Source organism: Panthera uncia (assembly GCF_023721935.1).
Source record: "Panthera uncia isolate 11264 chromosome B3 unlocalized genomic scaffold, Puncia_PCG_1.0 HiC_scaffold_1, whole genome shotgun sequence".
Taxonomy (NCBI): domain Eukaryota; kingdom Metazoa; phylum Chordata; class Mammalia; order Carnivora; family Felidae; genus Panthera; species Panthera uncia.
Window position 1 is genome coordinate 113,176,357 of NW_026057582.1, and position 27,951 is coordinate 113,204,307.

The 27,951-nt window shown below is 45.3% G+C and overlaps 2 protein-coding genes across 2 annotated transcripts; both read right to left on the minus strand.

The window, feature by feature from the left end:
• Positions 1–549: 549 nt before the first annotated feature.
• On the minus strand, positions 550–13,999 carry LOC125910170 (cytochrome c oxidase subunit 5A, mitochondrial). Its single transcript, XM_049613900.1, has 5 exons — positions 13,818–13,999; positions 7,586–7,702; positions 5,363–5,484; positions 4,066–4,188; positions 550–716 (listed from the first exon to the last, which is right to left on the minus strand). Exons 1-4 carry the CDS (start codon positions 13,921–13,923, stop codon positions 4,075–4,077), a joined length of 459 nt encoding a protein of 152 aa, XP_049469857.1. The 5' UTR covers positions 13,924–13,999; the 3' UTR covers positions 550–716; positions 4,066–4,074.
• A 7,345-nt stretch (positions 14,000–21,344) lies between these two features.
• On the minus strand, positions 21,345–25,943 carry RPP25 (ribonuclease P and MRP subunit p25). Its single transcript, XM_049613893.1, has one exon. It carries the CDS (start codon positions 25,737–25,739, stop codon positions 25,098–25,100), a length of 642 nt encoding a protein of 213 aa, XP_049469850.1. The 5' UTR covers positions 25,740–25,943; the 3' UTR covers positions 21,345–25,097.
• Positions 25,944–27,951: the final 2,008 nt, after the last annotated feature.

The following is a 27,951-nucleotide window of genomic DNA, read 5'->3' on the forward strand; positions in this document are numbered from 1 at the left end:
GAACGAGGGGGAAAGAGCTAGCCCACAGAGGGGTCAAAGCTAAGAACCACATCTACCAACCATGCAATTAAATAAACATATGTGGCTGTTTTTGTTTATTTACCTTTCTCCTTTTTTAAAAAGGGGAGGGGAGCTTTTTGGTGGGGAATCAGTCGTTTTCATAAAAGGTTATTTGTGTTGATCACTTACCAAAATGAATTTTACTAACATTTCCTTAGCTTTAACCTCAACCTAGTATTAATCCCATTCCTCTGAAACTGTAGTCTGAATGGCTATCCTAGAAATTCCTCAGACCTATAAGTCTGGTTCTCCAACAGCTGGGTCTCCAATATTATGTGGCTTTCGAAGTAAGATGGGATTTGTGTATTTTATTAATTCTCTCAAGAGGTAAACCTATTTATTAGCTCTTTAGGCACTGAAAGCCTCCAAATCTAACATAGCCAGTTAAGAAGTTTTCTCAGCATACAGTGGCAAAAAACCCATGAAATCAATGGCTCTATGATAGTTCATTTTCTGCTTTTCAAAGCAAACACATGGAACAATACCTAATTTCAGTTCAAACTCATTTCCCTTTTATTAAAGTCCAAGGTATCATTACATGGTTTGGTACTCAATAAAGGAAAACTTGTTCAAATAAGGTAATATGTTATCATCAGTATTTCCAGGTGATTGTTTACAATCAAGTAGCATTATGAATAAATCCTTGAGAAGCCCATCTGTAAGAGAAAACAGGAAGAATTAGCTAGAAAAATAAAGGAAGCATAGAAATCTTACTAAAAATAACCTTTTTTAAAAAAGTTTTTTATTTAAGTAACCTCTACACCCAACACAGGGCTGAAACTTATGACTGAGATCAAGAGTTGCGGGGCACCTGGGTGGCTCAGTCGGTTAAGCATCCAACTTCGGCTCAGGTCATGATCTCATGGTTCATGGGTTCGAGCTCCACATCGGGCCCTGTGCTGACAGCTCAGAGTCTGGAGCCTGCTTTGGATTCTGTCTTCCTCTCTCTCTGCCCCTCCCCCACTCATGCTTGGTTTCTCTCTCTCAAAAATAAATAAAACATAAAAAAAAAAAAGTTGTATGCTCTTCCAACTGAGCCAGTCAGGTGCCCTAAAATTAACCTTCTTTAGAGCAACGGTCCAGGGAAATCACTGTCTCTGTGTAGCCTTTTCTGTTCTTACTTACTCCTGCCTATACCCAACTCACAAGGGACTGGCTCTGCGCCTTTTTGTTGTTTACACACCTAGTACTTACTGGGGTAGTCCTCTTTTCCAGTCAGAAAAATGCTAGGGAATTGCCTTTCAAAAAAATTTTTAGGGGCACCTGGGTGGCTCAGTCATTTAACCCCTGACTTTGGCTCAGGTCATAATCTCACAGTTCCTGAGCTTAAGCCCTGCATCGGTCTCTCTGCTGTCAGCACAGAACCCGCTTTGGATCCTCTGTCCCCCTCGCTCTCTGCCCCTCCCCCGCAGGAGTGTGTGTGCTCTCTCTCACTCTTTCAAAAATACATAAAACATTAAAAAATAATAATAAAAATACTAAACAAATTTTTTTAAAAATATATTAAAAAAGAAAGAATATCATCACAACTGGAATATATCCTATATAATAACAAAGATCTTCTAAACTCCTTGCAATACTACTTGATAAAATAAAAATTAAGCTAAAGTGTTTAGACAACCTTATAAGAGTCCATTACGTAATATGAACAACAGACAAGAGCTTCAAAAATTTAAGTAGGAAATATTCTATTCCGAATGCCTCATTTTCTCATAGAAATCATTAGTACACACATTAAAAACATTTCCATTTATTACAAAGATGAGCTATCTGAGTTTAGGAGGGAGGGGGAAGGAGGAGGAGGAGGAGGAAAAAGAGGAGGAGGAGGAGGAAAAAGAGGAGGAGGAGGAAGTGTTGGTGGTGGTGGTAGTGGTGGTGGTGGTAGTAGTAGTTAGTAGTGGCAGTAGTAGTAGTATGGGAGTGGACAAAGATAAAATTAAGACTCCTGCTCTAAAACGTTTAACCGGACTCAAAGGATCTTTATCTTTTGAGGGATCTGACATTAGCTCCTTCAATAATTCTGGGTGCACTTTTTGCTTTCTCTTCTTAAAGTAGGCTCCATGCCCAACATGGGGCTTGAACTCATGACTGTGAGATTAAGAACTGTATGCTCCATCGACTGAGCCAGGTGGGGATCCCTTGGGTGCACTTTTATAAGACACTTTAGTTCCACTATTTTAAAAATAAATGTCTTAGGAAGCAAATTCTCTATTTAAGCCTCATTGTTTACCTCTGAGGAATGAATATGGCCTTAGTAAATGCCTAAACAGGATGTGCAGCATAGTAAGAGCAATGGACTCTGGAGCTGGACTGCCTAGGTTTAAGTGTGAGTTCTAGTACTAGCTGTATGACTTTGGAGAAGGTGTCTCAGTTTCCTCATCAGTAAAATAGGAAAAGGAGAATAATTCTAATGATAGTTCTACCTCGGGGCGCCTGGGTGGTTCAGTTGGTTAAGCGTCAGACTTCGGCTCAGGTCATGATCTCACGGTTTGTGAGTTCAAGCCCCGTGTCAGGCTCTGTGCTGACAGCTCAGAGCCTGGAGCCTGCTTCGGATTCTGTGTCTCCTTCTCTCTCTGCCCCTCCCCCGCTTGTGCTCTATCTCTCTCTCTCTCAAAAAATAAAAATAAATAAATGATAGTACTGTCTCATGGGACAGTTTATGAAGATTAAATGAGTTAATATTGGGGCACCTCCATGACTTATCAGTAAAGTGTCTGACTCTTGATCTTAGCTCAGGACTTGATCTGAGTCATGAGAGCCCTGCATTGGGCTTCACTACTTAAAAAAAGAAAAGAAGAAAAAGAATTAATATTTATAGAGCACTTAAAACAGCACCTGACATAGTAAGAGTTATATACACTATGTATGTTTATTAAATAAAATAAAATTGAGTTCCTGCTTTACAAAATCCTTTGTAAAACAAAAGATTTTCTGCACACTCCTCACTACCTAGACAATCTTGTGGCTGTTTTTATTACCTGCCTTCCCACAGAGAACAAGGTATCAAATAAGTTTTTTTTTTAATGTTTATTTTTGAGAGAGAGAGAAAGAGAGAGAGCGTGAGTGGGGGAGGGGCAGAGAGAAAGGGAGACACAGAATCTGAAGCAGGTTCCAGGCTCTGAGCTGTCAGCACAGAGCTTGATGCGGGGCTCAAACCCAGAGTGTGAGATCATGACCTGAGCCGAAGTTGGATGCTTACCGACTGAGCCACCCACACGCCCCATCAAATAAGGTTTTTTATCAGTGAATATTTACTTGACTATTAAATTCTAACTTAACAAAAACAAATGCATCAAATTAATAAAACTCTGTTGTTAAAAATAAACAGATGTACAAAAACATGTGTAACAAATACCTTATATGCAGTGGATTACCTTTAGTTTGGGGGAGGTAAAAGGGCTGGAATTAGGGAAGGGTGCACAGAGGGTTTCAACTCTGTGAAACCAGTCATTTCTTAGAGGGAAAATGAAGCAACTATGGCAAAATATTAATATCTGAAAGATCTGGGTGTGATTACATTTATTGTATATGCTATTCTTTTTTTTTTAATGTTGATTTATTTTGTGAGAGAGAGAGTGCGCACGCATGAGTGGGAGAGAGAGGAAGAGAGAGAATTCCAAGCAGGCTCTGTGCTGTCAGCAAATAGCCTGAGGCAGGGCTTGATCCCACGAACCATGAGATCGTGACCTGAGCCAAAATCAAGAGTCAGCCACTTAAATGACTGAGCCACCAGGCACCCCATATGCTATTCTTTACGTTTGAAATATTTTATATGGATTTTTAATTAGAGGCGTCTTCTTGCCATTACAACAGTAAAAGAACAATTATAACAACTAAAAATGACAATTCTAGCTCCTTAAACCTATCATTAGTACTCTCTAAATCTCTATGTTCATGGCCTCTAAGGAGGCCATTAAAAAGGTCTTACTCTGAGAACACTGAAATGTCATTGACTCCCCCTTCCTGGATTCATTTCCTGCCTTTATTCAGCGGTGTGTTGCTTACCCATGGGGTTTACACTTTGTCAAGGCCCAGTTCCTCTGGAGTGGAGATTCCCAGTTCATTTAAAGTTGGTCTAAGTTCCTGGATGACATAGGGGTAGATTTCCTTATGAGGTCCTGCTTTGTCCTGATGGCAAAGAAAATATTCACATTTAGCTCTCTGAAAAGCTATTTCTATTAAAAAAATGAACTTGAGAATGCTTTTAATCACGTATGCAGAGGCTAATAGCAGAGAATACAAGTCACATACTTTTAACTTATTAGTCCAACAAGCTATGTAGGCGCTATTCAAGGTAGGCTTTAAAGCACCTTGAGAAAAACTAAGACCATTAGACTAAATCCAGAAACAAAACAAAATAAAACATAACATTTTAAAGCCTGGATAAAGCCTTGAGTTACAAGAAAAGGTGGTGATGACAGAATTTTGTAAAGGTAATTAAACATGCCCAGCAGGCTACAGGAATAATTAAGTTAACACAAGAAAAAGTTTTTAAATTTGCCTCCAATTTGAGACCTTAACTAAATTAAGTACTGGTGCTGAATGGATTGATAGCCTACAGAACCCTTAATTATTTTACCCATTGTAGATAAAGTAATGTCACACTTTCCTTCTTACAGACTTGAAAAGACTACCGATTTCCAGGGCAAAAGAGTTTTGACAAATACTCACCATAATATATAATTATACCTGTATTTTCACAAAGTTCCTCAAGGACAAATATTAAAAAGTCAAATGAACTAAGACAATAACAAGCTGTTATTCTTCTGCCTTTAACAGATTCTAGGTCTCCTTAATTGTATTTTTTTAAATTATAAAATTCTTGTTTAAAATGTAATCATTTGATCATAAGTATCAAATGAACTATGTATGAGATCACACCACAAAAATTGAAGTTTCTTCAATTAATATACTATGAATGTTTAATGTTAAATACATTTCCACACTATTAATAGATAACCTCTTGAAAAGTCTCATCTTAAGAAACCACTAATATTTAACTTCATATCACAAATAGAACAAAGATAAACTATAGTTAAACTTTTGTACATCCTTAATTATTTCCTTAAGATAAATTCTCAAATGCTGAACAAATGGGTATCAAGCACAATTTCTAAAACCTTGCATAAATTTTGCCAAACTGCCCCCCAGAAAGACTTAGTTGCAACCTACATTTCCTCTAGCTATATCAGAACTAATTTTAGGTTATTTCAACAAATTCAAAAACACATAATATGCTGATACTTAACAACAGCCCACCCACTTCCAGAAAAACTTTATTTAGCATTGTTACTTCACTGACCTTAACAACCTCTAGGATGCGAACTGCACTAGCAAAATCATTTAACCGTCTGCATGCCCGCAAAGCAGCATCAATGATTTTAGGTTCTGGAACCAGATCATAGCCAACAAGCGTGTTCATTCCTGTCAAATTAAAAACAAGAGCCATATCAACCTGAGATATCCTCATAGAAATTACAATATACTTACTTATATTTTTACTGAGTCAAAGACACATGATCTTGTCTGTTTGGCCTCTATTCTTTTATCTATAAAAATAACAGAATCTAGGGGTGCCTGGGTGGCTCATTGGGTTGAGCATCCAACTCTTGATTTTGGCTCAGGTCATGATCTCACGGTTTGTGAGTTTGAGCTCCGCTTCAGGCTCTGTGCTAACAGCTCAGAGTCTACTTGTGGTTCTGTCCCCTCCTCTCTCTCTCTCAAAAAAAAAAAAAAAAAAAAAAAAAAAAAAAAAAAAAAAAGAAAGAAAAAAAGAGAACCTACCTTTAACAAATTCTAGATAGTAAGACCACAGTGGATCTTCCACAGTGAAAGAACTATGCAATAGCATGCAGATTAAAGAAAAAAACAAAAAACAACCAAAAACCAAGAGTCTTCTTACATGCAAATATAATTTTCATAATTAGCTGGTTTCTTTTCAAACAAGAGGGTCATTTTTTCTTTATTTATTTTGAGAGAGAGCTAGGGAAAGAGAGAATCCCAAGCAGGCTCTGCAGTGTCAGCACAGAGCCCAACGGCAGCTCAATCTCACGAACAGACGCCCCAAGAGTCATTTTCAACTCATATCCTTAACTCTTACACAGTGTATGTACTTTTGTTGCTTTAAGATAGATTTGGTTGGAAAATAATCTAAAAACAACCAGAGAAATGCTTAGGGAGAGTTAATGAAGCTCAAATGAGGACATTAAGTAGATACAGAGAAGCATTAGTGCACATTCAACCAGAAAATGGGCATAATTACTTTCAGCTTTGCACAAAATGACACATAATAAAATTTAAGATTCTCTTAATGGGAGTGCAGAATTGCTGTTCTTTTCATTACTGCTACTCAAGATTATTCAGTAAGGATTTTCCTGGTTGCAGCAAAATAAGGATTATTATTCCTGTGGATAAATGTGAATCACTTAGGTTTCTCGCTTTTAATTATTTTGAAATACGTAAACAAAAGACACAGTGACTACAATGGTAGAATATAGTCACGGAGGGGCACCTGGGTGGCTCAGTCAATTAAGCATGTGATTTCAGCTCAGGTCATGATTTCATGGTTCCTGAGTTCAAGTCCTGTATTGGGTGAGCCCTGCTTCAGGTGAGCATGAGCCCCATTTCGGATGAGCCCTGTAAAGGATGAGCCCCACTTCTCTCTCTCCCCTCTCTGCTCTTCTCTCACTTAAGCGTGCTCTCTATCTCTCTCTTAAAAACAAAAAAGAGGGGCACCTGGGTGGCTCAGTCGGTTAAGCGTCCGACTTCGGCTCAGGTCATGATCTCACGGTCCGTGAGTTCAAGGCCCGCGTCGGGCTCTGTGCTGACGGCTCAGAGCCTGGAGCTTGTTTCAGATTCTGTGTCTCCCTCTCTCTCTCTGCCCCTCCCCCATTCATGCTCTGTCTCTCTCTGTCTCAAAAATAAATAAACATTAAAAAAACAAAAAACAAAAAAGAAAAAAAAGAATATGGTCACAGAGACTGAACTAAATTACCTACTCTTAAAATTACTTAGCTACCTATTAGACTAGTTATCATTAATGTTACCTACTCGTGTTCAGTACACATCTACAATTAGGAAAAACAAGTTCTAGCTTACTTAGACTGAACACAAGAGACAAATCATAACTTAGAATGAAAATAACAAAAAACCCAAACTATTACCGAGATGGGAGGAGAATCAAATAACTACTTCCTTAAATTATTTATAAAGGACAAAAGTGTTAACTCTTGTTCACATTGACCTATCATTTAACAGTGACTTTCAATCAGGGGTGATTTTGTCTCCCAGCAGACAGTTGCCAAGGATGCTGCTAAACATCCTATAATGCGAAGGATAGCCCTTGCAGCAAAGAATTATCTGGCCCCAAAAGTCATAAACTTTCCCAACTGAAAGCTGCATGATAATACCTATGCTTACATGATGCATATTTTCCAAATAGTTGTTTTCAACAGAGTAGTCAAACACTACAAACTATTTCCCAATTCTATGCCAAAGTAGACAAATATGCCTATGTTCCAATTACCTTTACGCAATTCCCAGGCATCAATATCTGGCTTGTTGAAGTATGTCACCCAGCGAGCATCAAACTCCTCATCTGTTTCATGTGACCCATGGGAGTAGCAGCGAACTGACTGGACAGCTGCAATGAAAAAAGAGCAATGAGTTCAATGTTCAGAAAGAAACACTACTTGATGTATCCTGTTAATACACTGGGGTTTTTTTTTGTTGTTGTTGGTTTTCTTTTTTAAATTGTGTTGAAATATATACAACAAATTTACCATTTTAACCACTTTTAAGTGCACAATTCAGTGGTGTTAAATATATTCAATGCATTAAATTCTGAATCAAGTATATACATTATGGTAGGAAAATTACTCAGCAGGTCAAATGAAACAAATCTTCTATACTGATACGATGGGGCATTTGGGTGGCTCAGTCAGTTAAGCATCTGACTTTGGCTCAGGTCATGATCTCTAGGTTCTCAAGTTCAAGCCCCATATCAGGCTCTGTTGTCAGTACAGAACCTGCTTTAGATCCTGTCTCCCCCTTTCTCTACCCCTCCCCTGCTTGCGTGCTTGCTCTCTCTCTCAAAAATAAACATTTGGAAAAAATTTTATATATTGATATGAAAAAAATCTTTTCCCTGGGGCGCCTGGGTGGCTCAGTCGGTTGAGCGTCCGACTTCGGCTCAGGTCATGATCTCGCGGTCCGTGGGTTCGGGCCCCGCGTCGGGCTCTGTGCTGACAGCTCAGAGCCTGGAGCCTGTTTCAGATTCTGTGTCCCTCTCTCTGACCCTCCCCCACTCATGCTCTGTCTCTGTCTCAAAAAAAAATAAACGTTAAAAAATTTTTAAAAAAAAAAAAAAAAAAAAAGAAAGAAAAAATCTTTTCCCTCTAATGTGTAATGCTGGCTTCAAATTGCTAAAAGTGGTTCTTTGGAAGAAAAAACTATTTTGTGTTTATTTATTTATGGGGGGGGGGAGGGAGGGAGAGGGAGGGGGAGGGAGGGAGGGAGAGAGAGAGAGAGAGAGTAAGATCAGGAGAGGGGACAGAGAGAGAATCCCAAGTGAGCTCTGCACTGTCAGCAATGCAGGGCTCGAACTTACAAACTGTGAGATCACACACGACCTGAACTGAGATCAAGAGTCAGATGCTTAACCACCCAGGCACCCTAGGAAAAACTATTTCTTTATACACTTCCACAATGTCTGAATTTTTATGATAAGCACAGTATTAATTCCTAATTTTAAAAAATGCCCATTCCAATTCTCTCTTTTTTTTTTATTTATTTATATATATAGAGAAAGTACGAGTGCAACCAGGAGAGGGGCAGAGAAAGAATCCAAGCAGGCTCCATGCTGTCAATGCAGAGCACGATGCAGGGCTCGACCATAACCTGGGCCGAAATCAAGAGTCCGATGTTTATTAACTGAAGTGGGGCTTGATCTCACAAACCGTGAGATCATGACCTGAGCTCAAAGAGTTGGATGCTTAACAGACTAAGCCACCCAGGCACCCCAAATGTAAGGAATATCTTGAACATTTTTTTTTTAAAGTAAACTCTATGCCCAATATGTTGTTTGAACTCACAACCCCAAGTCACATGCTCTATGGACTGTACCAGCCAGGGGCCCCTATTCCTATACATCCTTAATGCAATAAATGGCAGGAGAAAGCAGAGAAAAATAAAAGAAAACAGAAAAAGATGAAGATATGAACGACTAGCTAGTTCTGGAGATGGGACTGTCACTGCTATATCAAGTGAAAAGATTCTCACTTAAATTACCATTTGAGCCATAGCAAAATACTTGCCATTAGTCACAGGGGACCACAGCACAAGTTCCAATCTTCCCAGAGACCTAAATATCTCCATTATCCAAGCCCAGAATGAAGTAGGACATGTATGTAAATGGGCTGGAATTGGCCATGCTTTAACTTCTATGACAAGAAAAAATAATGTATCTCTAGACCTAAATATATTTGATAAGTGCAAACATTTCATCATCAAAAGTATGTGGATACTTAATAACTCTTACAGTACTAATATTCACATTTAATATATCAGAATGTATAGGTCACAACAATCCTCTAACCCACTGTTATCAAAAATTTAGAAGCTATCTTTTTCAAAAACTAAAATTATCCTTAGCTGAATACTTAAAGCACAAGTATAAAATGTTACAACCACTTTGGAAGACAAGTTAAATACACTCACCATACCACCTAGTAAGTCTATTCCTAAGTACTTACTCAAGACAAATGAAATATATCTATTCCTTCCCCAGAGGTAATTATTACAAGTACCTTTCCAACCACCCAGAAGTGTTTCATGATAATCAATTCCTTTTGCTCACTGCTGGGCATGATTTCACTAGATGGCTGGCAGCTTTGTTTTGTTTTCTAACAAAAGAAAAAGATGATCAGCAACTACACATCCTAGTCAAGGAGAACAATGGATCACCTTCAATAATTTGTTCACCATCCTTCTGGAAGTCCCAAATTACAGACTGGTTGTATTCCCAAAAAACTTTATGGGTAACAACTATTCAAAATACCAAACACACACTGCGAACATACATCCCCCTTCTAGTATGGCAAAATCAGGTTCTCCCACATGGTTTAAATTGTATTCCTCTAGAAGTAAAAATAAATAAATAAATAAATAATAAACTGTATTCCTAATTTCAGTAATGGGTAGGAGTAGGATCTATTCTCCTCACTGTGGACATGCCTATCATATGTTTAACATTTTGATTTTTAAGTAAACTATATAGGCATTCTTTCCTTCCCCTACTAACCCAACTTTCATACAGCATTTCCACTTAGGTTTGAGGTTTGCAAGGCAAAGTATTTTGGAAAACAACTGTGCAGTGCTTTCATACAACCTGAAGGTTCCAGAGTAGGAAAAGAGAAGCATGTACCTGAAAACGGAGACATTTCTACAAACTCAGTCTAAAAAGGTATTTCTAACACTACTTTTTGGCATTCAGTTAAGCACACTATTTAAAAGAAAAAAAAAGTTAACATATTCAGAAAAATTAATCCCTTTAGTTTAAATTTAGTTAAATCAGACAGTTTTCCACTAATTACTAGTCAGCTTGGATAAAGCCCCCCAAATGGACATTTTGGTGGTGGTAATTCTAGGAGAAATGGAAAGAAACGAATAATGGCAAAGGGCACTAGAACAAGCTCAAAGGTGGCGTTGTTGAGGTGCAAGGCTGAAGAACAGCATGGACTTTGGGACTCAAAGGCTGGAAATCTAGAAGTGTGGGAACAGTGCTGAAAAGAAGGTTGGAAAGTGATTAAAAATGCTACCTAGGGGCGCCTGGGTGGCTCAGTTGGTGAACCAATTGGACTTCGGCTCAGATCATGATCTCATGGTTGTGGGATGGAGCCCTGAATTGGGCTCTGCACGGACAATGCAGAGCCTGCTTGGGATTCTCTCTCTGCCCCTCCCCTGCTAGTGCAGGTGCACACGTTCTCTCTCCCTCTCTCTCTCTCTCTCTCTCAAAATAAATAAACTTAAAAAATAAGTGCTACCTCAATTCAGCCCTATGCCAAGAAACTCACTTTCCTAAGTTATCAGGGTAGGGTTATAGGAGCTAGGGTTGTGTTAAGTTTTAAGGGTTGACTAAAAGAATCTAACCACTATTTAAAACATTTTAATTCAGCAGTTACTGGAAAACGATTGTTTCAAGTTGGAGGCTTCTGGAATTCAGGGTGCCATTTAACTAGAGCAAACTTGAAGCCCCTCAGGTTAACCCTTCCAGAGCTCTTTGAAGTATGCTCTCATTTGACCTTGAATAGTCCCATCCAAAATGTTAATCCTTTTGACTTTCATTTTATACAACCTGTTTGGTTTCATACTAATAACAAACCCTGATGTATAATTTGCAAAAATGAAATCCCCTATAATAAAGCAAAGACATATTAAGCATTTGTGCCAGGCAAGGTGCTAAGAGTTACATTATTTCATTTAAACCTCACAACTGCCAAATATCCTGATTTTAGAGATGAGGCAATTGAGTCTTTTTCCTTTAAAGTAGGATTCACGCCCAACGTGGAGCCAAAACTCACCACCTCGAGATCAAGAGTCAGAGATCAATAGTCAGTCATTCCCTGAGATCAAGAGTCTGAGTGCTCTACCCATTGAGCCAGCCAGGTGTGCCATGGCCAACTTGAGTCTTTATGTTAATTAACATGACCAAGGTCATGCAACTAGAAAGTAGCTAACATAAAAGTAACCAATACCACCTCCTTGTGGCAAATATTTAGGTTGTCTATGGGAAACACACCTAAAATAAAGATTTTTGTTTATAAATTATACTCAAGAGTGGGAATAGAATGCCTAGGAGAGAAACCAACATATCCAAACTTACTAAGATGAATCCCCTTAACCTAGTCTGCCAAAAATCTCTGCCTTTTCCCCAGCTTGCCACAAAATGCAGCAATTCTTGGGGCACCTGGGTGGCTGAGTTCCTTTAACTTCTGACCAGCTCAGGTTATGATCTCATGGTTTGTGGGTTTGAGCCCTACATCGGGCTCTCTGCTGTCAGTGCAGAGCCCGTTTTCAGATCCTCTGTCTCCCCACTGTCTGTCCCTTCCCCCTCTCAAAAATAAAAAATAAACGTTAAAAAAAAAGGTAGCAATCCTTTTCAAGAGGCCACAAGAAAACTCCCTAAAAGGTATCTATATGAAAAAATTCTAGTACTTTAACATTTAGGTAAGGAAAAAATTAAAAAAACATAAAATCTGACAAACATCAGGATGGGCCAAAAATAACTATGGCTAAGAAACAGAAAACAGTTCCACCACTAATAAAAGAATCTGTTTTTCAAGTTGGGCCTCAATTTCCTCCTCTATAAGATAGTCTTCATAAAGTGCATGCCAGCCTTTCTGTCCTATTGTAAATGAGAGAAGATAAAGTCTAAATTGAATGAACAGAAATACATTTCCTAGGTTCTGAAGAGTCTAGTTAGAACACTCAAGAGTCAAGAGAACAACCTTATTAGTTTTGAGTTTGAGTTCATGTTAAATATGCATGCTTAGGGGCTAAATTTCATAATGCAGCATATACTATCATCATGGACCAAGATTAAAGTGCAGTCACACTAAGTAAAAGTACAGTGCTGGACACAAAATCTCCCCAAACACATAAGGGGAAGGCAAAATAAGAGACAGGAATTAGCAGCACATCTCATACTCCTGCAATCAGACTTCCAATTGGAAGCACGGAATAAAGGTTCCCTTATGTTTGCAGAACACAGTATTCCTGAGTCTGTGGTACTCAATTTTCGAAAGAGTAATATTTTTTATTTTTTTATCTTCTTTAATTAAAAAATTGTTTAATATTTATTCATTTTTGAGAGAGAAAGAGAGCACAAGCAGGGGAGGGGCAGAGAGAGGGAGACACAGAATCCAAAGCAGGCTCCAGGCTCTGAGCTGTCAGCATTAGGGCCTGGCTCAAACCCACGGACCCTGAGATCATGACCTGAGCTGAAGTCGGACGTTTAACCCACTGAGCCACCAAGGCGCCCAGAAAGAGTAATATTCTTATCATAAGACCTATCAATATTCAGGCTCTCTTCCACAGCTCAAGAAGCAGCCATACATAACGATCCATCGTAAAACGGAAGAATTAAAACGTAGCATAGCAGTCTCTAAAATGACAGAACGGTCAGTGAAGGTGACATACAAAGCTCTAACCGAGAAAGGTCTGATAAAAAAAAAGTATATTGTGTCCTACAAGTAAGCATATAGTGCTCGCAGAAAACACTGTGAGTGTCCATGCTGGGGTCTCCGGAAGGGCCACTCCTGCTCCTACACTGAGACGCGCCTAGCGGCTCAATGTCACCTTCGCCGAAGCGCTGTAGGCCAGCGGCGGACACTCCCAGTCAGATGGCTGCAGGGGTCAGCGCCAGGGAACGGTCACAGCCCAGGGACCGAAGGGGTCCAGTGGGCATGAGAGGTGCGCTGCGCCCCCTCACTGGGGCCCGCAGCAGGTCTACACCAGACTGGTCCGCGGTGCCCGCACCAGGAAGTCGCGCTGGGGGCGGGGGTAGGGGGCCTGGGGACCGCGTCTTCCAGTCCCCCACAACTGGAGGCCGCACAGAGAGCTGCCAACGGTCACCAGGTTCCGCCGCACGCCCGCAGAGCAGGGGCTAGGCCGCTGGGCGAGCCTGCCCTCGAGTGGCGGCGGGGACCCAGGTCACCGCAAGGACACGCGGGCGCGAACATTGGCGGCGGGGGCCTTACCGGCGGCGGAGCCGGGACCCGGAGCTGGGTACAGGAGGCCTCGGGGGCTGGCACGGGGGGCTGCGGCTGCTGCTACAGCGCAACGGCGGAGAGCGGCGCCGAGCATGACGGCTATGGCGGCGCGCAGTCTAAGGCTGAAGGGAAGCCGGGTGTTAACTCAAGGGCCGCTCGGGAGCTCGTGGGGGCCGGACTCACGCACCGACGCACGGAGGGCGGAGCGTGAGGTCCCGCCCACTGCGCCGCTCGCGCCTTGGCGGGAGGGCGGGGTATCACGAGGATGTTGGGAGGCTACGGCGGCGCGCTAAGGACAAACCATTTCCAACGCTGTGCCCTGTCCCGCGCTGCCGCGTTTCTGTTTGCAGCGGCCTTCCAGGAGCCAGGATGTAAGGAAGGTGAGCGGTGGGCAGTAGATGGTATCCTGATTCAAGTCCGCTCAGGAAGCGATTTCATCACGTCAAGATGGGAACAATAAGGGGCTCCTGGCCTTCTTAGTCGAGCGTGAGCTTCAGGGTCGTGAGTTTGAGCCCCACTTTGGTCTTAGGGATTACTTAAGGAAAAAAAAAAAAAAGGAACCGATAACGATAATAACATTGTCAAGTTGTAATAAAAAGACCTTCTTTGTTTAATGTCCCCGTTTGAGCCTAAAATAAGAGAATGGGAACAAACACAACTGCTTACATATAAGGGATCTTATTAGTAACTATTCTTATATCACAAACCCGCAAGCATTAAAAAATGAGTTCAGCCACTTCACTACGGATTAAGAAATAAGCTCAGAAAGTAGGTTGTTTGCTGGCAATCAAGGCTCTCAAATCCCCAGTTCTGAGGACTTAACCTGGGTGTTTGTTGCGTACCGACTTAGGATTTCAAATCCATGTTTTGAAAGTTTGTTTTAGACAAAGTTGTTTGCGGTTTCAATCTGTTTAGAATAATTTATTTTGTTGAAATTTCTTTGAAGTTGGATATTAAGACTTTTTTTTAATGTTTATTTTGAGAGAGATGGGGCGGGGGCAGAGAGAGAGATACAAGATCCTAGGTGGGCTCTGCACTTAGAGCAGAAAGCTGGATATGGGGCTTGAGCTCATGAACCATGAGATCATGACCTGAGCTGAAGGCAGATGCTTAACTGACTGAGCCACCCAGGCGCCCCAGATATTAAGACTTTGGAATGAGCAATGGCACCTGGAGCGGAGGGGACCCTTAGGTCATTGGCAGCACGGTGAGGGCATGATGGACTTTTAAACTCTGAATATAAAGAATTTGTGAGGGGGCGCCTGGGTGGCTTAGTTGGTTAAGCGTCCAACTTCGGGCTCAGGTCATGATCTCACGGTTTCTGAGTTCAAGGCCTGCATCGGGGTTCCACGCTGACAGTGCATAATCTGCTTGGGATTCTCTCTCTGCCTCTTTCTTGCTGCCCCTCCTCCACTTGAGTGCTCTCCCTCTCTCTCCCTCTCAAAATAATAAACTTAAAAAAAAAAAAAAAAGAATCTGTGAGGACTTACCAGAGTGTCTGAACAACACTACCCTTTGTTGTTCTCGGAAGAACTTGAGACACTTGCTTCTGCCGTGGCCAGGCTGGCTGCTCTTGGCTGGCAGTGGTATTAAAGCACACAGCAGTTTTAGGTAGATAAGGGACATCTGTTCCTGCCTTGGCAAGGCCACTCCTTGTAGGCAGTGTCACAAGCCATGTAATTGTCCCTGGAGTAGTAACCTTTAGAGCAGCCTACCTTGCAGTGCCTCGGCCTGCTTACTATGTGCTCCAATAGTGAGGGATCTAGGCAGGCAGCTGATACCCAGCTTTTAGTTGGAAGGACAGACTCTACCAAGAAAGGTACACCTCAACTAAATATGGACTTTGTTTCTTTCATCTCCAGTTTGTCTGGAATAATAGTGTAATTAATCTGTCACTGGTTTGGAGTGTGTTATTTCTTATTGACTCTTTGGAAGACATTATCCTGTATGCTACTGGCTCATGAAATATTATTATTATATATTATAACTAACACTGAACCTGTGCTAAGTAAATTGTTGGCGAAGACTGTCCCAGTCTCTGAGCATGCCTCAAACAAAACAATATCTTTGGCCAGACGCCTGCCCCCAATCCCTACAAGTAGGGTTTCGACAGCAGACTGCTCTGAAAATGGGGTTGATTAAATTCCAAGGCTCTTAACATCTAATCTGGACTTATTAACTACATCCTGACATAGGATGTGGTCTGGGCCACTTCCCCAGGCCTGAATTACCGTGCCTCCACCCAGAGTCAATAAGACAGTCTCTTGGTATCCTTCACTCTCTATCCCTGGACTCACTGAGGAAAGAAAAGATGGACACTGAGGCTCCTCTTGCTCACTCTGGCCTTTTCTCCAGGGCAGAAGCATCTACCATTCTCTTTTCCCTCCCTAGCAGTGTGGTTTTAGGGGGTATGAACCTGGCTGGCAAAAGGATAAAAAAGCTTTTCTTTTCAAAACATCTGCCCTCACCTTCTCCCACCAGCCTAACCAAAGGATACTTGGAAAAGCTTTGACCTCTTTGCGTTTTAATTCGTATTCTTCAAATCTCCAAGGGCTGGAAGCGCAGGATGAGGTCGGGACTCTCATAGTTAAGAAAGTCTTGGGCCCAACTGGTCTCTGCTGTCGGTCTCTCCACATATGGAGCATTGTTGTTTAATACAATTATGGTTATGATTTATTATGTGTCACTGCATCCTGCAAACTTTTTTTTATTTGTGTTTTAAAGTAAGCTGTACCCCCAATGTGGGGCGCAAACTCACGTTTTTGTTTTTTTTGGTTTTTTTTTGTTTTTTTTTTACATAGAGTCATTTTCTGGCTTCAGAACAATGTGTGATTAATTAACATCTTTATTTTTTGTTTTTTAAAATTTTATTTATTTATTTATTCATTTATTTAAATTTACATCCAAGTTAGTTAGCATGTAGTGCAATAGTGATTTCAGGAGTAGATTCCAGTGATTTATCCCCTATGTATAACACCCAGTGCTCACCCCAGCAAGTGTCTTCCTTAACGCCCCTTACCCATTTTAGCCCATCCCCCTCCCCACAACCCCTTAGCAACCCTTAGTTTGTTCTCTATATTTAAGAGTCTCTTATGTTTTGTCCCCCTCCTTGTTTTTATATTATTTTTGCTTCCCTTCCCTTATGTTCATCTATTTTGTATCTTAGATTCCTCATATGAGTGAAGTCATATGATATTTGTCTTTCTCTGACTAATTTCGCTTAACCTAATACCTGCTAGTTCTATCCACATAGTTGCAAATGGCAAGATTTAATTCTTTTTGATTGCTGAGTAATATTCCATTGTATATATATACACCACATCTTCTTTATCCATTCATCTGTTGATGGACATTTGGGCTCTTTCCATACTTTGGCTATTGTCGATAGCTCTGCTATAAACATTGGGGTGCATGTGCCCGTTTGAAACAGCACACCTGTATCCCTTGGATAAATACCTAATAGTGCAATTGCTGGGTGGTAGGGTAGTTCTATTTTTAATTTTTTGAGGAACCTCCATACTGTTTTCCAGAGTGGCTGCACCAGTTTGCATTCCCATCGAACTCAAGGTTCTGAGATCAAGAGTCCCACACTCTACTGACAGAGCCAGCCAGGCACTCCTGCAAACTATTATCCCATCTAAGTCTCCTAACAACCTTGTGAGACAAGTACTTGTCCCTATTTTATGGATAAAGGAATAGACTCAAAGGGCGCTTGGCCAAGAATCACACAGCTAATAAATAGTACTGCTTAGATTTGAGCCCAGGTTTGTCTGATTCTAGAAGTTGTGGATTTTTTTCACCCACCACCCCCGAAGGGAGGCTTTGATGGCTTCTCAGTGAATTCTGAAGCCCCTGCTACCTTGAGGACTGTTCTCAGCCCTCATCACCTATACTAGTTTTTTATTGATGCATAGCAATTTACCACAAACTAAGCAGCTTAAAACAATACCCATTTATTATTCCCCAGTTTCTGTAGGTCAGGAGTCCAGGCATGGCATGACTGGTGCTCTGCTCAGGGTCTCAGAAGACTGAAATCAAGATGTTAGTTAGGTCTGTGGTCTCATCTGGAGCTCAGAATCCTCTTCTGAGCTTGTTCAGGTGGTTAGCAGAATTCAATTCCTCACAGTTGTAGGACTGAGTGCCCCTGTTTTTTCTTGTTAACTGTTAGCATAGAACCACTCTCAGCTATGAGAGGCCACCCTCAGGGCCTTACTATGTGGCCTCTCCATAGGCCCTCTCACAGTACCACTGCTTATATCTTCAAGCCAGCAGGAGAGGGTCTCTAACACTTTACTCTCTTTTAAAGACCTCCTCTGATTAGGTCAGGCACATCCAGAGTAACCTCTTCTTTTAAGTCAAAGTAAATGGATTAGTAGCCTCATCTTGGAAATGATACCCCATCAACATTCACAGATTCCGCCCCAATTATACAAGGCATATACATCGGGGGGAGGGGGGAAGATTCTATTCAGCCTACCACATCACTTGACGGGGGCTGCTTGTTCCCAAGTTTGCCTCCAGCTATGTTCCCAGGCCCCCAGTCCATTCTGCTGCTACTGGTGGGTGCTCCTTCCCAGAGAGGTTGAGGCCAGACATCCTGGCTCTTGCTCAAGCCATCAGAGTCTTTTGTCTCTTACTACCATCATCTGCCCTGAATCCTTTTCTGCCCCTCTGGAGAAGCAGCTGCTGGACTTCTGTTGCCTCAAGGGTGTCAGTCACCAGCCTGTCAGCTTCCTGCTGCAGCCCAGAGCCTTCATCCTGGAAGAGCTGTGATAAGGCACTTCCGATGTGTGCAGAGAAGGGGGGATGAGGCGATTGAGGAGTTTGTGAGGATAGAGGCAGTGTTCCACCATGTGAATGTCTAGAAAAGGGAAGATCACAGTCCAGAAGAGCTCTTATTTTCTCTGATGGGAATGAAGCATGTACTGGAAAAAGAAATGAATGCTGCCTTTCAAGGCTGGAAATCACCCTTGTGGCCATTAGTCTCACCGATTGCACATTGTTTCCATTTCCTTGGGTCCTTCTTGAGCACCTCCAGTGATGAGGATCTCACTACTAGGGGGCTGGGGATGAACAAGGGAAGGTACCTGAGACCGTGACATTCTTGCTGCTATTGAATTATAGCTCTGCCACATGCCCTTAGACAAGTTACTTCAACTTCTTGAACCATAGCTTCCTCATCTATAAAATGGGAATAATAATGGAACCTACCTAATAGATTGGGAAGATTACATAAGATAATGCATGTGAAACACTGTCCTGGCTGGCACCCAATAAGGGCTCAATAAATGGCAACTAGAAAAAGTATTTTCCTATTGTAAAATTATAGTTCTTTTCCCAGGGCAGGGCACGTTGTGATACGGGTAACAAGACATGGAGGTGATATGGACAAATACACCACCGTGGTCACCTGAGAATCAGGGAGAAGTAGCAGAAGGAAATAGCCTTCAAAGGTAATCCTGTGGGGCTGCCATTAGGAGGTTTTAATGGCAACTTTTCACAATGTAGTTACTTATTTCTATTATGTAATTTCCTAAAATATTACTTTAAAAATTTTTAATGGTTATTTATTTATTTTTGAGAGAGAGGGAGAGCACAAATCGGGGAGGGACAGAGAGAGAAAGGGAGACACAGGATCCAAAGCAGGCTCCAGGCTCTGAGCTGTCAGCCCAGAGCCCAACGTGGGGCTCGAACCCACAAACCACGAGATTATGACCTGAACCAAAGTCCAACGCTTAACTGACTGAGCCATCCAGGTGCCCCCTAAAACATTACTTTTATAATCAGATGTAATTTTTATTGAGATATAACTTATATACCATAAGAACCACCCCCCCTTTATTTATTTATTTATTTATTTATTTATTTATTTTGAGAGAGACAGAGAAAACATGAGTGGGGAAGGGGCAGAGAGAGAGGGAGGGAGGGAGAATCCCAAACAGGCTCTGTGAAGTCAGTGCACAGAACCTGATGCAGGGCTTGAACTCACAAAAGTGTGAGTTCATGACCTGAGCTGAAATCAAGAGTTGGATGCTTACCCAACTGAGCCACCCAGGCTCCCCAAGATCCACCCTTTTGAAGTGTACAGTTCAGTTGTAGTTTATTCACTATGTTGTGTTATCACTGTCACTAATTCCAGAACATTTTCATTACCCCCAAAAGAATCTCTCTACCCAGTGGCACCCACCAACCCCATCCTAAGCAACTACTAATCTACCTTCTGTCTCTGTGGATTTGCCTATTCTGGACATGTCATATAAATAGAATCAGACGCTATGTGGGTTTTTTGTGTCTGGGGTCTTTCACTTAGCATGATGTTTTCAAGGTTCATCCATGTTGTAACATGAATCAGTACCTCATTCCTCAGTATCGCAGAATTATACTCCATTAGGTGGACATACCACATTTTGTTTACCCATTCATCAGTTTATGGACATTTGAGTTGTTTCTACCTTTTGGCGATTATAAATAAGACTGCTGTGGATATTGTGTACAAACATTGTGATGTTTTTGTATGGACATATATTTTCAATTCTTTTGGGTATACATCTAGTAGTATGATATGGGTCATGTGGTAACTCTGTGTTTAACTTTTTGAAGAATTACCAAATTGTTCCAAAGTAGCCTGTACTACTTTGCATTCCCGCCAGCAACGTATGCAGGTTTCCAGTTTTTCTACATCCTTATAATTTATTTGTTTACAAAGAAAGATAAGTCTTTGTAGCTGTTTTAAATTTTTTTTTAATGTTTATTTTTGAGAGAGACAGAGACAGAATGCAAGTGGGTTGGGGCAGAGAGAGGGAGGCACAAAATCCACAGCAGGCTCCAGGCTCCAAGCTGTCAGCACAGAGCCCGACGTGGGGCTCGAACTCACGAGCTGTGAGATCAGGACCTGAGCTGAAGTTGGACGCTCAACCGACTGAGCCACCCAGGCGCCCCAGTCTTTGTAGCTGTTTGAGCTGGGCCCCACACCCTCAGTTTCCTTTTGGGAAACAGGGCCTAGGGCAGGGGAGCCCTGTGCTCTGAGTCCATTCATTACCTGCTCTTCAACAGGGATCTCCCTCCACTTCCCGGCTCCCTGAGCCTGGTCTCTCTTTTCCAGAACCACCTCTAGGGGGCAGCTCACAACAGTTCTTCAACAGTTAAGTTTCTCTCCCCAGAAAAGGGTTCAAACTGTGGCTGAATGTGAAGGGAAAGAAACAGGATTTAATTTCGTGTCTCTCCTACCAGTGAGTGCTGTTCTCTACATTTTAGCTCAGGGAATAGTCAACCCTGATTAACCATCAAAAATCATATGAAGATCTTATTACAATGCCTATTTCCAGGTCCTTTGTAGGAGATTCTGACCCTGTTGGTTTGGAGTTCAGCCCAGGCATTCTGTATTTTTTCAACAATTTCCTTAGGTGATTCTGATGATGAACCATGGTTGGGAAGCAAGGTATTATTATATCCTTTACCCCACAGCAATCTGGCCCATTTTGCAGAGGAGAAAGCTGAGGCTCAGTGAAGAATTAAGTTGCCCAAAATCACAGTCAACTTGACTTTCTCCAAAGCCTATGGTATGTTCTATATGACACTAGGCATTACATTTGCTAGCACAGGCCTGCAGAATAGAGAGCCTCTCTCCACGCAGGACTGGGAATTCTGATAGCAAGGACCTTGGCAAACACCCTGCATTCCTCTTCCCTGTTTCCACTGGATATGGTGAGAATACCTATTGTGTTTGATTCCTAAGTCTGCTGTAACAAACTACCACAGACAGGGTGACTTGAAACAACAGAAATTTATTCTCTCATAGTTCTGGAAGCTAGAAGTCCAAAATCAAGTTGTCGGCAGGACCATGCTCTCTCTGAAGGATCCAGGGAAGAATCTTCCATGCATTTTTCTTAGCTTCTATTGTTTGCGGGCAATCCTCAGCATTCCTTGGCTTGCAGCTGTGTAACTCCAATCTTTGACTACGTCTTCAGATGTTGTTTTTCTCTCTGCATGTCTGTCTCTTTTTATAAGGACACCAGTCATATTGGATTAAGGACCCATCCTACTTCAGTATGACCCCTTCTTACATATTAATTACATCTGTAAGGACCCATTTCCAAATAGTCACATTCGCAGGTACCAGGATTAGGGCTTCAAAATATCTTTTGGGGGTGGCGGGGGAGACACACTTCAACCCACAATATCTATGATAATCAGCAGATGTCAAACAAAACCAGATATCCTTCAGATACTTGTATCCTTCAGATCCTTGTGGCTGCCTCAACACGAGACAGAGCATCACCTCTCTGTGCTCTGCCTGGAATTGCCAGACCAGTCCTACTCAGCTGGCTAACTCCTCTGGTTCTTGGGGAACCAGCTGCATCAGCACCTGTGGGTGCATTAAGCGCCCCTTCTCAGAGCTCCCACCTTCTCCCACTACCATTGCATTGTGTTATAACTTTCTTTTCTTTCTTTCCACTAACTGGGACGTCCTCGAGGCAGGAATAATGTCTGATTTTACTGTGATTCTTTCCCCTAGCCCCCTGCCCTAGCCCCACCCTGTGCCTAGACTGGGATCTGGTACAACAATAATGAAGTCCCTTAATGCCCAGCTGGAGGTCCACTGCCCATTGACCACATGCTCCGTCCTTGTATTATATACATTTATGTTCCCAAATGGATTTTGACTGTGTGACCTGACGATGTTGTGGATGTGAGACTTCACTGCCACCCCTAGCTCCAACTGCCCCAAGCCAGGGCCCAGGAAGCTCCTGGATAGAGGTCACTGTTGGAAAGATGGGGTCTTTCAGAGGAGCTTCTGCTCCCTCCGGTTCTGCCACAAGTCAGGGAGCCATCTCTGAAGTGCTCCTGTAGCCACTCCCCCCTTATTCCAGCACTTCTCAGGTTCCCACCTCAGTCTTGGGGGGGGGGCGGTGTATATGCATATCTGTCACCTTCCTTTGGAGCCTGCTCCTGGGTCAGCAGGGCCAGAGGATCAGTAAGGCGGGGATGGGGTGCTCATGGGTGCTGGGTTCCACTGGCACCCATAAGCACCTATCAAAAGCTTGGGAACTGAATGTGCTGGGGTGGAGTGGGGGTGCAGAAAAGAAAGTGTTTCATTACTTGCTTTCTGGTATGGGGGGCAGCTCAGCCCACCATCAGGGCAGGTTAATGCCCTAAAGGTGGGGAAACAAGCCCCTCTCCCCATGCCACAGGATGAGTTTCTAGGCAGGAAAGGGACTTCGCTGATCCTTGCCATCAAAAAAAGAAGGCCTCTGCAGCCTCCCCTCCCGGACAAGCCTCTGCTTGCATAGTCTTGGTGACCTGGCAATCAGGACTTCAGATACTGGTTTTGGGAAGTCGGCCCTTTTCCAGAACCAAGACCAGTCTTCTGTAAGCTTCTACCATGCAGGGCCTCTTCCAAGTTTTATCATTTCCTTTAGAGGCACAAAGCCCAGGACCAGCCCAGGGCACCTTAGCTGGCAGGATAGTGCATTTTTTCCAGCTTTCTTGGACCACCTGTGAGAGGGTCAGACAAGTACACATAAACCCCTTGGCCTTTGCCAGGGACTCATCAAGAACAAGAAATTGGGGAGGGTAAACCGTGCCAGAGTCTAGATGACAGGGCTCACTGATCCAAAGCTCAAGGAGAAATATAGGTGGGGGACAACTCCCTGAAGAGCCCCTCCTCTCAGCTGCAGAAACTCACCTCTTGTCACCGGAAGAATTTATTCAGGATTCTGCCAGCGAAGTGACTTACATTCTCCCCATCTCTTTTCCAGAGGTGGTGTTGAGTTGCATGTGGTAGGGTCTGTTTCTGAGATCCTGGAGCTCTGTGCCGCCCCCACCCTCACCTGCTAGAGTCCTTCTGTACACAGCACCCCACCCCCCACCCAACTATGAGTTGGGCAGAATGGCTTATGAGGCTGTTATCTCTCAACAGACAGCTGTGCAGGGCTGGAGGCAGCAGCTTATCAGGGAGCCTGCAGTGATTCACAGCCCAAGTTCCAGCTTCTCTGCTGAATAGTAATTTCCAGCAGTGGATTTGTGCTCATTCTTTCTCCTCACCCTCACTCCTCCCCCTCTCCCAAGGGTGTGCTGTCCTTTCTGAGAGAGAGAGCAGTGAAGGGGAGATCCTACCGATGGCGATGAGGGGTTTTGTGCCAGCTTTCTGGATAAGGCTGTCAATTGGCAGGAGGCTGCGGGTTTAGGGAACCCAGTGGGGTATGCTTCCCTTGGCAGTGACCCTCAGGAGAGTTCATTGGTGCTTGCCTTCCTCCCCTTCTCAGAAAAGCAATGTGGTAATGCATCAACCCTCAGAGGTAATGCATCAAGGGACAAAGGCCCCCTTCTGGCCACAGGCCCCTGAGGCTAGAGCCAGCCAGGGAAGGCTGGGAGAGGGAGAAGCCAGAAACTGGACAATGTACCTCTTGCTCCATTTTGAGGCGATCCAGTCTCTGTGCCTGAGCCTGAAGACTCCAAAGGCCAAGGACTCCAGGCTGGTGGGGACTGAGACACAGGGGGGCAGGCCAAAACAGCCTCCACCTAGGTTAAGTGATAAGGAAAAAACCTGGGGCCAGAGCCATTTTTTGTTTTTGTTTTATTGGAAGCAGGACTCCAGCTGTGAGATTCAGGGAGTAGGCATAGACTCCTGTGCTGGGTCTCTCCCTCTGGGCCAGTGGGGAAGGGCGGGGGGGGGGGGGGGGTGTTAAAAGAGCTAGAGTCCATCCATGGAGGCACTCCTGCAGTATGATCTCAGGATGCTCCTTAAGAGCAGGGTAAGGAAAACTAGAAGGGAGTGGTGTCCCAGGGGACAGTGCAGAATACACTCCTCCCCCCCCCCCCCAACTCAGACTCCCCTGCCCTCCAGCAGTTGCCTTCTCACCCTTGGCCCTTAGCCACCAATGAAGATGATTCCAAGAGCTTTCCCGGGCTTCCACACTCCAGCCCCCCGCATGAATACTGGATGCCTTTAACCCTTGGGGGTCTTGAGCAAGGCTCAAGAGTCCCACTGCCCACCACTACCCACCTTCGCCCCCCCCCTCCAAGAAGGTCCTAGTATGGCTCAGAAAAGCTGAAGGTGGGAGTTCTGCGTCTTCAGGCAACACAAGTAGAGAAGCAACCACCCACGAATCTTCCCTAGGGTCCCTCTCTTGTTGCCTTGTGCTCCACGCTGACAGTCTGAGGAGCTGTGTCCAGAGCACCGAGGCGTAAAAGGCTGGAGATATGTCTCAAGGTCGAGGCGCTGCGGGTGAGACCCAGCCGGTGTAGGTGGCCCAGACCCACGAGTTCTCAGGCCGTCTGGTCCTCTTCCGTAGCACTTGGCTCAGGTTGTGAGCGCTTCGCAGAGCCTTCTCCAGCTGCGGGTTCCCCTAGGCTCCTCTTGGACGTCGGTGCAGTTGGCTGGGACGAGGGTGCAGGATGGGAGTTCGGGGGCTGATAGCCGGGTTGGCAGGGATCCAGTGCATCCTTGGAAAGTAGGATGGCGAGGCTGGGCACGTTCTTAAGTACACTGAGACTGGCGGCCGGCTCACCAGGCTCCTGACCCGGTGTGGGCCCCGGCGGGAGGCTCTGCCACACCTCGCGCACGCTCCGGTAGCGCAGCCGCGTGACCTGATGCAGGCCCGCCAGGCGGCGCTTGAGGATCTCTGCGCACGTGACGGTCTTGGTGGTGGCCCGACCGCAGCCGCTGAAGACGATGGCGCGCGTGGCTGGCTGCGCCATGCTGGCGGTGGCGAAAGCCAGCAGGTTCCGGATCTTGCTGCCCTCTTTGACCCGCATGTGCACGGCTCCAGGCGCCAGGTCCGCGAAAGGGCCGGGGGCCGCGCCGCCCCCCTCGGCCCCGCCCCCCACCGGCGCCTCCTCCGAGCGCACCTTACGGAAGTTCTCCATGCGCCGTCGTTGCCCGGACCGCGGGGACGCGGGCTTCGCCATGGGGCCGCCTCAGCCCCGGGGCTGCATGGCCGCCGGTCGCGCCCGGCAAGGGCCGGCAGGGGTAAGGGTGCGGGAACGGCGTGGACGCTGTTGGGCGGGGTGGGACGGCGCGATCCTCGCCTCCGACTTCTCTCCAGTGGGCGCTGCTCTACGCCGCGCTCTAGGCGCGCGGTGCTCCGCGCCTTTAGCTGAGGCCCCGCCTGGGAGCCTGGAAGCCCCCGCCCCTGCCGCCAGGCCCCGCCTCTAACTCGGCTCGGCCCGCCCGCGTCCTAGCCTCTCCCGCCTCCAGGATCCAGTCGAGTCCAGACACTGGGGCGTGGGAGCGGTGCGCACCGGTAGGTGTAATGGCAGCGCCAGGGGGTGACTTGCCAGAGGAAGTTCCCGCATAATCGCCAGTGCCCTCCCTAAGCCAACCCTCATAAACGGACAACCTAAATAAAAACTGCGTTTGCGATGCAAAAGCCGCTTCAAGCCGGTCCCCGAGCCCTTGCGCGTTCCAACTGAAGGCCGCCCCTTGTCCCCTCTCAAGGAGGGATTTCCGAGAGGCCTGCTGGGGCCTCTCCCCCCCACCCCCCAGCTCCTTCCCTCCCGCGCCGGAGCCGCTCTTTTCGCCTCAAGGACAGCCTGTGCACGGTCAGCAGAGTGCGGAGACGCTGGCTGCCGCTGCGCCCCGTGCCGCCCTCGGACGACTACGTCGCGGCGTGGTACTCTCAGTGCGGCCAGAGAATGGGGTCTGAGCTCGCCGCGCCTGACCGGAGCTGGAGGCTCCCGGACCCCAGTACACTCCTGGGCCGAGGGGGTGAGGCTCCAGGCCAGGCTGACCCTGAGGCGAATGGGAAGAGAACAAGGAGAGACCTTATCAAGAGGAGTTAAGCTCCCTCCACCCACGCAACGTCTACTATTAAAGCTGCAGGTTTTAGGGTAAAACAGGCACTGTTCCCTGGTAATGTGGAACCCCCTTCTTCCCAGGTGGTACTCGTTGTTAGTCAGCCTGAGACCCAGTGGGGTCCTTTTTCAAAAAGGAGGCTGGATGAAGGCAGGTTTTGAGAGGGAGAAGAAAGGTGGGAAGTTGAAGCCTCGGGGGCGTTATGAAACTACTGGGTGCCCTTCTCCGGGAACTCCACAGGACCGGGAGGGTGGCCCGACCTCCTACCTGGAGAGGTGGACAGTGAGAGGTGAGGCTGGGATTGAAGGACTGGTGATGGGAGGGGAGTTAAAAGGAGCTGGACCCTCCCTAGAAGTGCCCTAGGGCCTTGCCCTTCACCCTTACACCCCCTCGCTCACGCGCACAGTCAGATAAAGCGGTGCAGACCTGATCCGGGTAGGGGGTACTACCGCCGGGCGTGGCGGGGAGGTTCCCGGAGAGCTGCGGCGGGCGGGAAACCTCAAAGCGAGGGCGGCTTGACGGTGCCTGGGGGGAGCTGGGTCCCAGTCTTGAGACGGAGCTGCCAGGGTCTCCTTCTCCCTTCTCACAGCTGTTCTCATCTCCTCGTCATCTTGTATGTCCTAGCTCTCGGCCCTGCTGTTCAGAACCCGGCTGACCCCATTTTCGCCCCTTAGGGGAGTGGCTGGAGCTAGTGGACCTTTGCGCCCCAACGTATGAGTGACCGACTCCGGCCTGGATCTCCTGATTGCACGCTGGGCTCAGGAGCTCTCGGGGTCGCCTTCCACTTGGAACCGGGACTTCAGCTGTGCCCCAGCTCCCGCGAGCCCCACGGAGAACGGGCACGGCAGCCTCGATAGAACACAAAGACTGCAGCGCGTGGCGGGGCGCAGGGAACCTCAGGCAGCAATTTCGGCTAGGCCTGGAAGAAAGTCCTGGAACGGGTGAAATCTACGTTAGAACGGACTGGTTAGGGAAGAAGCGAGCACTCCTTGCGCAGGAGTATGCAAGCCTAGGCTGAACTTTCACTTGGAGGAGATACAGGCAGGGTCTGCAATTTAGAGGAAGGGGCCTGGGAGTTCCGGGTTTGCGTCGGGTTAGCCCGAGGCTGTTCTGCGTCCGCTTGGGTTGGCCCTCGAAAGCACCCTTCTCCCCCTTCTACTACTGCCAGCTGTAAAAGACTCGGATTCACTTCGCTCCCCAGCGAAGGGAGAGCGCCAAACAGGCCCGCATTCCCTCCGGGGCCCCTCCCCTTCCCCGCTTCCTCTGCAGCACTTAAAATGTAAATGTACATCGTGATTAGCCGCCGGGTCGCTAATTACCGCTGAA